This window comes from Leguminivora glycinivorella, chromosome 22 (genome assembly GCF_023078275.1).
Source record: "Leguminivora glycinivorella isolate SPB_JAAS2020 chromosome 22, LegGlyc_1.1, whole genome shotgun sequence".
Classification (NCBI taxonomy): domain Eukaryota; kingdom Metazoa; phylum Arthropoda; class Insecta; order Lepidoptera; family Tortricidae; genus Leguminivora; species Leguminivora glycinivorella.
Window position 1 is genome coordinate 10,216,528 of NC_062992.1, and position 8,390 is coordinate 10,224,917.

The window sequence follows — 8,390 nt, forward strand, 5'->3', positions numbered from 1 at the left end:
TTAGTTCAGAAATAAGTGTTCCTATCAATTATGAAAGACCAGCTTTATTTGTTCTAATATCAGTGAAATATCTAATTATAATTTGTTTGAAATAAAAATTCTGATATTTACACTTATTTGTGAGCTCATTATAAATTTTATACTTATCCTCACTCCTCCAGTAGTCTCGTCGCGTCCATTGGATTATATGTTAATTATCCTTGAATTTTTTTTCGTATGTTTATGCTATATTTACGTGTAACCATCAGTTTAATGTTAATTATAATCTTTAATCGATTTATTTTCATTTAAACATTAATTTGAAACACATCACAACATACACATATTGCTTTCAGTCTTTTATTTTTCTCATCATTCATATTCAATTTGCAAACTATTATGATTTCGATACTGGGACTTACCAGTTTTTTTTAATTAGATAACATTTTCTGCATTTATTCAACATTTATCAGTTTGTCAATTTTGCTGTCCCAAAAGGGATTAATCTTTGTTCTTGCTTACTGACAAGTTGTGATAGCCAGACTATCCTTACAATTTATGTTTACTGTACAACAATTATGTAATTCATCAAACATAAAGATCCTTACCATAGACCACTTTAAATCACGTGTACTTTTTTAATTTTAAAGGGTTTCAGTATGATGGGTTCTCCATTGACCATCTAATTTGTAATAATTTTATTTGCAAAAAATACCAGGTTGTTACATAATACTTTTAGTTAGAGACAACACTTCACGTTTTAGTTTTGAAGCTATATTACAAACTTTTGTGGAGACTTCAACAAAATCGTGTGCTTTTGTAAATTAAATTTCATAATTTGATTGTAAAACTAGTAAGGATGTCCAGTTTTGTAAAAACCCAGTATTAGAAAATTTGCGAATAACTTTCTGTATCATTTGGAGAAATTAATTGTGAACCAATTAAAAATCTTTGTTTTATTTTTTTAATTTTATTTATTCATAGTCACACAAGAATTAGTGTAGTACATTTATTTAAACCTAAATAATTGGTTCAACATGTTTTAATAACCCTACGTGAAGTACCTTTCTTTTACAAGAGTTTTGTCATATTTAATGATACATTTTAAGGGCACAGAGCTGCAATATTTTCTACACTACAAGTGCTTTTTAGTGTTAAAGGCTACATCAAAACATGTTGAAATTATCAATGCCTTAGCTTATTTTAGAAGCAACGTCTTAATTATTACACAAGTGATGCATTTTTAAGTTTTTTTGTTCAAAAAGTCTACACGAAACATCAATATTTTAAAAGTTTAACCTATTTACCAAGTCAGTGCGCAGTTTTTTAAGGTTTCTTCAGAGCATGCGTTCTTGTGCGCCTCTTCAACATTTTATTGATAAAAAAACATAAATCATTTTCATTTTCTTGAAAACATAATGAAATAATTGTTACCACAATCTTTATAACATTATTTAGATAGCTAAATAATTTTCTGATGATATTTTAGTATTTTGCTATCACATTATTCTGTATAAGAAGAATGTTTATAGTTTTGGTCCATTAAAATTAATAATATGTTAACTAATAATTATGTACTTGCAAGTTGAAGGTTACACACGGTTTTTGGATCCATATTTTAGTTTTTTGTCTTGATTTTTTGCTTGTTGTATTATATTTGTGTTGATTTAGATCCTGTGTTGTATACTCACTGCGGAAATACTTACAGTGAGCGCTTTTTCGGAGCGGGCCTGAAAATTAAGAAAAACGTTAATAATACTGTCTAAAAAATATACAGTAGCAAAAAGATCTAATGAACATGTTCAAAAGTTTGTTTTCAATTTTATTTATATGTGGTCACATAAAAAAAAAACATTGGAGACGTATTTTGTTAACGTAAATAAAGAGCTATACTACACAATATAATAACAGAAGCGTTTTTCAATTTACAAGCGAAAATAATATAATAAACGTGTGGCAAGTGCAGGCAACATTTTCACTCGAAATTATAATGAAAATAACTATTTACTACAAACGAACCTAAACATTCGACATGCAATGGGTACAACTGTCTAAGTATACTAAAAGCATTTCTTAAGATTTGTGTATGCTAAGGGTAACTCGAAATAATGAGCTGTTTAACGTGTGCATGTTTAAACACATAAATTCAGTGTAAAATAAAGAAAAAGTACTATTGATATTTGATATAGTTATAGATGTCTATTTTGGTCAATGTATTTTTTGACGAATTTAATTAAAGTTAGTTAATTTGTTTTTATTTTTATCTCTAATAACTGTTATGTTGGAATAATAAAAATAATTCCGTATAAAACAAATAAAACTAAAATCGCACGAATGCGATTCCCATCGTGCCTTATTGCCCGTTTTCGGGCTATGTTTTGAAACCAGGACATATTGTGGGATTCGTGGGTACCCACAGTACAAGCTTTGTTTAGTTTGGGGCTAGGTTGATCTGTGTAAGGTGCCCCTACAACATTTTTAAAACTTAAGTTCCCGATTAAATGAATTGTAGAGTTCCAGATGTGCTGGTGCACCGGCCACTACGTTACAGGTTACGAACAATTACTTCTGCGGGCGCGAGTAGGGCTGCGGGCGCTGCTGGTAGCCGCGGTGCGGCGGCTGCGGGCGGCGCGTGCCCACGTCGCGCGAGGACTTGAACTCGCGCTCCTCCTTGTAGCCGTAGCCCTCGTCCTCGTAGTAGCGCTCCGCCGCGCCGCCGTAGTAGAAGTCGTCGGCTGGCGGCGCGCGAGGTGGCCCGCGGACCTGGGGAGAACATTTTGTTACACCGAGCCCTTTTATATTCTATTAAACGAGTCTGTCAGTAAATAAGAACAAAGAAAACTATAGGTATCCTTTTCTATAGCATCCTAAAGAAAAGGATGCACATAGTTTTCTTTGTTCTTATTTACTGACAGACTCGTTTGACAGAGTATAAGAGTACTATGGAGAATATTCTCAGCCCAATGGTGGTGGGCCAAATTTACACTTTTGGTGCGAATTTGGCCTTGCGTCGAAAATTCCTTCAAATTTTGGCCCGCAGTGAAAAAAGTTTGCCCACCACTGCTCTCTTTAAGCCTATTTAAGGCTCTCACGGCAGACCCGGATCCGTATCTTTTAACAATATGAAACACTAAAAATACTCACCGGGGGCTCAGGCGAGGATCATCGTAACCGTACGAAGATTCGATAGCGGAACGGGCACGGTCCAGGATGCGGCGAGCGAGAGCGGCGAACCCGGCTCTGTAGCTCTTAAAAATGTGAACTATAAAGACACTCACCGGCGGCTCGGGCGCGGCGTAGGGGTCATCGTAACCGTAGGAAGACTCCATGGCGTTACGGGCGCGATCCAAGATACTAATGACCTTAGTCTTGCCGGGCATGCGCGGCGGGCCGAGCGGCGGCGGCGCGTGGTGCGGCGCGTGGTGCGCGTGCGCGGGGTGCGCGTGCGCGGGCAGGCGCGGCGCGCGCCCGGGAGGGCCCCCGCGCCCCGGCGGCCCTGGGGACAACGGAAACACCATTCACTTTTTGTCTAATGCGTCGCGTGCTCTCATTTCGGATAACTTTAAATCACTGAAGTAAAATACTTAGTTTTATCTAAACGCAGCGCGTTCTTTTTGGCGAGTCGAGTGGATTTGTACTCGTATCGCTATGTAAATGTGCAGTCTACGTGCCACATCTGACTTCGAATCGCGTTTGTATCGAAAGCGTTGACGACGACGGATGAAACTACTGAAACTAGTTCAAAAATATATACAGAAAAATTCCATTTACATTTTAATAATGATCAATTATGTAATAAAATAAGAAAGAACCCATTACCAATAACCGAGACCTGTGACACTTATAACGTACCAAAGACCTATATAACTTCGTATAGACAGATAGAGTCTAAGAAAAAACGTACCCCAAAACCATACACCTTTGGGGTACGCTCGGCTAGATGACGCTAATATTAATATTTGACATTTTAAAACATATCAAGCTCGAATATGGGCCAAAACTGAGGTTCAAAAGTTTTAAGCCTGTGTCAAGAGATGGCAGTCTATGCACTGTGATTAGTTGATTACACATTTTACTTTGACAGTAACTCTCTTTAATAGTCGACCCTCTTTAAACGTACTAACCGAGACAACAAATAATATAACCAACAATTTAATATTCTACCAAAAGAATTCACAATTTAGACTAATGTATTATTGTTTGGTAAACATTTTCACTAACAATCAACCCACATGAAAAGACATCACGATCACAACTATATCGAATAAAGGACAAAGAATTTCGTCCATTAACACGTGTGCTCCTCCAATCTCTATCGCACTTACACAGTCAAGCGCGTGCGACAGAGACAGAAACAAATAGGTCAATGCACGCAATTCTTCAGACGACTGGATTTCCAGGACTAGTCGCACGACGTGTGTCTAAGAGTCTAGGCAAGTAATGTTTGTAAGATGGAAAAGAGGAACTAGGAGCAAAGGTGATTTAGCCAAATTCCACTTCCATTCGATCCACCTCTAGGGTAAACTGGTAGACCCACCTTCGCTGACCACAGGCCCCTGGTAAGAGAGGGACCGTTTGGTGGCCGTGAAAGCCCGGTATTGCACTTCGGGACGGCCAGGCCCTGGGCCGGATAGGAGAGGCCGCTGCGGTCCATCTGCCGACAACCCGCAACGCTTTACTACCAGCTAACTAGAGGGCGCCTTAGGCCAAATGGTTCGACTGAGGTAGGTTTACATCTATGAGGTCTTCAGGGCCCAAGGTCTACAAATATGAGAGGTAAATGGAAAAAAAGTCCTATTATAAAAAAAACACCTGCTCTGAATTGATTCTATAATCACTATTTTATCTATCTTAATCACAACTGCCAGATGAGTATACGTTACTAAACGTCATCTATAAAAAAAAGCTCAAAATTACTGACTTCATACTCCTGAAAAATAGGTAACTCAATAATGTAATCATTTTTCTCTTTTCAAGTGATTCAAGTACGGCCATAAAAATTCAAATTTTGACATGAATCATGCTCCAAAATGTTGTTTTCATTCATAAAGCCCTAAAGTACTGAAACACTTTAAAAATAAGTTGGTGAGATATTTAAGATGTTACCTACAGTCATTTTCCAAGCTTTGCATGCGAATAACTCGCTCGCGCTATCATCGCGTCTCTTTTATTTATTTACATGGGAGCGACTATTATGTTAGTTTCGCGTATTGTGTTAGTTTCTGTCGCCAATAGCTCATAGCTTAGGTACAGCTCATAGCTTAGGTACTCGCTTTTGTGTGAAGAACTGAAAATCTTGGAAAATGAACCCATTCCATTTTAACAAGAGCCACCAACCTCTCTGTCCCATCTCCCTCATCGGCGCAGGCGGGCCCATGTGTCCCATATCATTGACGTCGGGCAGCAGGTACTTCTTGACCTCAGCGAGCGCGTACGCGATGCGCGCGTGCGCCTCCGCGGGCGGCGCCAGCGCCGAGATCTCCACGTGCAGCTCGTCCGTCAGGTGCGCGTACTTGGGGTCCAGGGAGTTGCGGAGCTCTTCTTCCTTTTGTCTGCGGGTTAAGGTTTTGGTTAGGAGAGAATTGAAAGATGATGTGGAATGCTGTTTTGCTGAAGATATCTTGAGCCCAACTTTATCAATTTTATTTACATGGAATTTTAAAATAAACCATTATATAACCATCTTATATATTTTACATATTATCCAAGAAGATCCATTTAGGGCCTTAAAAGGAAAGCAGGAAAGTCAACCCTACTCTTGACCAAGAGTCAAGTCAAGACACTTAAGAGTTCCTCTGGATGGAGAGTTTTGCCAGTAGCCTAGCTTGCACAGGAGCCTGGACCATACTCATGCCCCTGTTATTTTTTCTTAATTCATTCGGTAGACAACCACCTGTCCAAGCAGGATCTCTGCTGGCAATCACTTGGCAGTAGACGGTCGGGGCAGCCTTGTATTACCACGTGGCGGCGGTCAGTGGAGAACGAGGCTGGCGCAAGTGGACTAGGCTGGAAGGATTTGGAAATAGTCGCCCAGGATCGTGAAAAGTGGAAGATCTAAGAGCCCTATGTCCCTTGTCAGGGATAACAGGATCATCAATTCATTCTATGCAACCATACCTCCTAGCAGATAGCCTAAATTTATTTATTTATTTATTATTTATTTTATTTAAACTTTATTGCACAATACAAAAAAGTACAAATGGCGGACTTAATGCCAGATGCCATTCTCTACCAGTCAAATTTATAGGATAAACAGGATCTATTTTAATGTGAATACACCTATTAGTAGAACTTACAACCTAAGGGGTTAGTACATACAATCTTAAATTTAAAACAATACAACACTCATTGGGGAATACAATCTCTCGCAGTGCGTCAAAACCCCAAACAACCCCAGTGTAACTGTGATTAGACCAGCAAAGTGTTATTACCTGTCCCTCATGGAGCCTCGGCCCAGCACGGCCATCTTGCACATGGTCTCCTCCTGCAGCTGCTTCATGGTGTTACCCTTTGGGCCCAGCAGCTTGCCCACAAAGTTGAACTGTGGAGGAAAGTCACCCTTGATATTGTGCACCCAATGCAGCCGAAATTTATTCTCATAATAATAAAATATCATAGCACTTCTTAGATAGATTTATGGAGTTCCATCATAACCTCAAGAATGCTTGTGGGTACTCAGACATTATATACATAGAAAACATCTATGACTCAGGAACAAATATCTGTGCTCATCACACAAATAAATGGCCTTACCAGGGGCCTATTGCATAACAATTTACAACTTGTATTACAAGTGGAACTCTCTTTCTTATAAAATGAATTGGAGGGGGACTACCGCTTGTAATATGAGTTGTAAATTGTTATGCAATAGGCCCCTGGATACAAAACATCTATCTATGTCAAATCTCACAGAAGTTTAAATGGGTAAAATCATTGTTTCATCTGTGTTTGCTTCATAGAGTGTACATAAATACTACTCAGAAGATACCATGTCCCAAGAAGCAAGTTTGCCACTCAAAAACCATTTTTCAGTCACCTTACACCATATTACATCACTATTTACAACATACAGTATAATAGCAGTATTTTTATTAACAGTTCTATAGAGCAATGGTTTAATTGAATAGGTATATTACAGAATTTAATGAACTGTAAATCTAATTGGGTTGGACTGTGCTTGAAAAATATGTAATGGTTGTTGCAGACTGTAACTTACAAAGGAATTTCACACTGACCATGTTAGTATTCAGTTCCTGTAAAGTTGCATTTGAGTGCCAGTCAGACTGTATAGGCCCTAAGTACCACACGCAAAAATACCATAATTAATACTGTCACTTTATTTCCTTCTGTTGCCTTATCTTTTCCAGAACTACAAGTTTAATATAGAGATTTCTTTCAATTAGGGATAAACCCACATCAAAGTGGTACTTTATTTCATGAGTAACTATCACAGTAACTGAATACAAATAAAATTGTAGTCAATACATTTTTACACATTTTCTAGTGAATACGCAGTAAAATGCTACACTTAATTTACCTTAGGATGTTCTTTGAGGGGCACCAGCACCTTAACGGAAACTTTGACCGGCTTCTCATGGTACACATCGACATATTTGAAGTCCCGTGGCGGTAGCCGGCCTGACGCTTGCACCTTGGTAACCTCTGAAAGGGACACATTTTGTAAAAATCTTATTTCATATTGAACCATTACACGAAAAACAGTAGCTATTGTATTGAGATAACTTTAGGCTACTTTTGGGATTAGAGTTAACGCACTAAAAACATTGTATTAGCCAGATAACTGCGAATTACGAAATTTGCATGTTTGATGACAAAATCGATTGAAATTTAAAAATTCTAAAAACTGACTTACCCTGGTCGATGAGTTTGGTAGCGTACGGGAATTTAGCAGTGTTTAGTTTGATTTTTTCACTTAACAATTCTCTCATGTATTCTCCGGCTTTGTCATTTATTTTTGCTCCTTCGTCGCCATCTTGATCGTGGTGGTCGGCATCGGCTTGCATGTCTTGGTTGGAGTTACGCTTAAAATCACTATTATTGTAACCGTTGTTATCGTTCATCATACGTTACACGTAAGAAAATCTAGACTACTTATTTTAGTAGTTATTGAGAATAAAATTAAATCAGCTCCTTCTCCGTACGTCAAAATGCTGCGTCGCGCGCGTCAGGAAAAGGAAGCGTCAAGTCAAGCCGGCGAGTTGAGGAATGTTGCCAGGCTAATAGTTAATGTACGGCTAACAAGTGCGCGACCTGATTTTCAGGCGTTTAGTGACATCTTTCGGCGTATAAGTATGATACTAGATCGCCACTCGTCGTCAGAGGTCGCTAGCAGTACCACCGCTGGTCGTTTAAAGGCACGTATAAGCATACATATGAAAAGCAAAAGCTCT

At 38.6% G+C, this 8,390-nt stretch overlaps 1 protein-coding gene across 3 annotated transcripts; it reads right to left on the reverse strand.

Annotated features, from left to right (window-relative positions):
* Window positions 1-1,608: 1,608 nt before the first annotated feature.
* On the reverse strand, window positions 1,609-8,187 carry LOC125237738 (KH domain-containing, RNA-binding, signal transduction-associated protein 2-like). Of its 3 annotated transcripts, none has more exons than XM_048144906.1 (8): window positions 7,853-8,187; window positions 7,517-7,641; window positions 6,411-6,520; window positions 5,317-5,531; window positions 4,517-4,633; window positions 3,258-3,475; window positions 2,546-2,742; window positions 1,609-1,709 (listed from the first exon to the last, which is right to left on the reverse strand). In XM_048144906.1, exons 1-8 carry the CDS (start codon window positions 8,061-8,063, stop codon window positions 1,682-1,684), a joined length of 1,221 nt encoding a protein of 406 aa, XP_048000863.1. In that variant the 5' UTR covers window positions 8,064-8,187; the 3' UTR covers window positions 1,609-1,681. The 3 variants fall into 3 exon arrangements, with proteins under 3 accessions (XP_048000863.1, XP_048000864.1, XP_048000865.1); XM_048144907.1 differs by having other exon boundaries at window positions 2,540-2,742; XM_048144908.1 differs by lacking the exon at window positions 4,517-4,633 and having other exon boundaries at window positions 7,853-8,186.
* Between the last annotated feature and the right edge of the window lie 203 nt (window positions 8,188-8,390).

What these genes read in the sequence shown, in the direction of transcription:
- LOC125237738 (XM_048144906.1), bottom strand. Translation starts at nt 8,063, where the DNA reads ATGATGAACGATAACAACGGTTACAATAATAGTGATTTTAAGCGTAAC. An exon ending in CCCTCAAAGAACATCCTAAG is followed by an intron (nt 6,521 to 7,516) that starts GTAAATTAAGTG and finishes TTTCCTCCACAG; the next exon opens with TTCAACTTTGTGGGCAAGCT. An exon ending in GAGGGAGATGGGACAGAGAG is followed by an intron (nt 4,634 to 5,316) that starts GTTGGTGGCTCT and finishes GGTTGTCGGCAG; the next exon opens with ATGGACCGCAGCGGCCTCTC.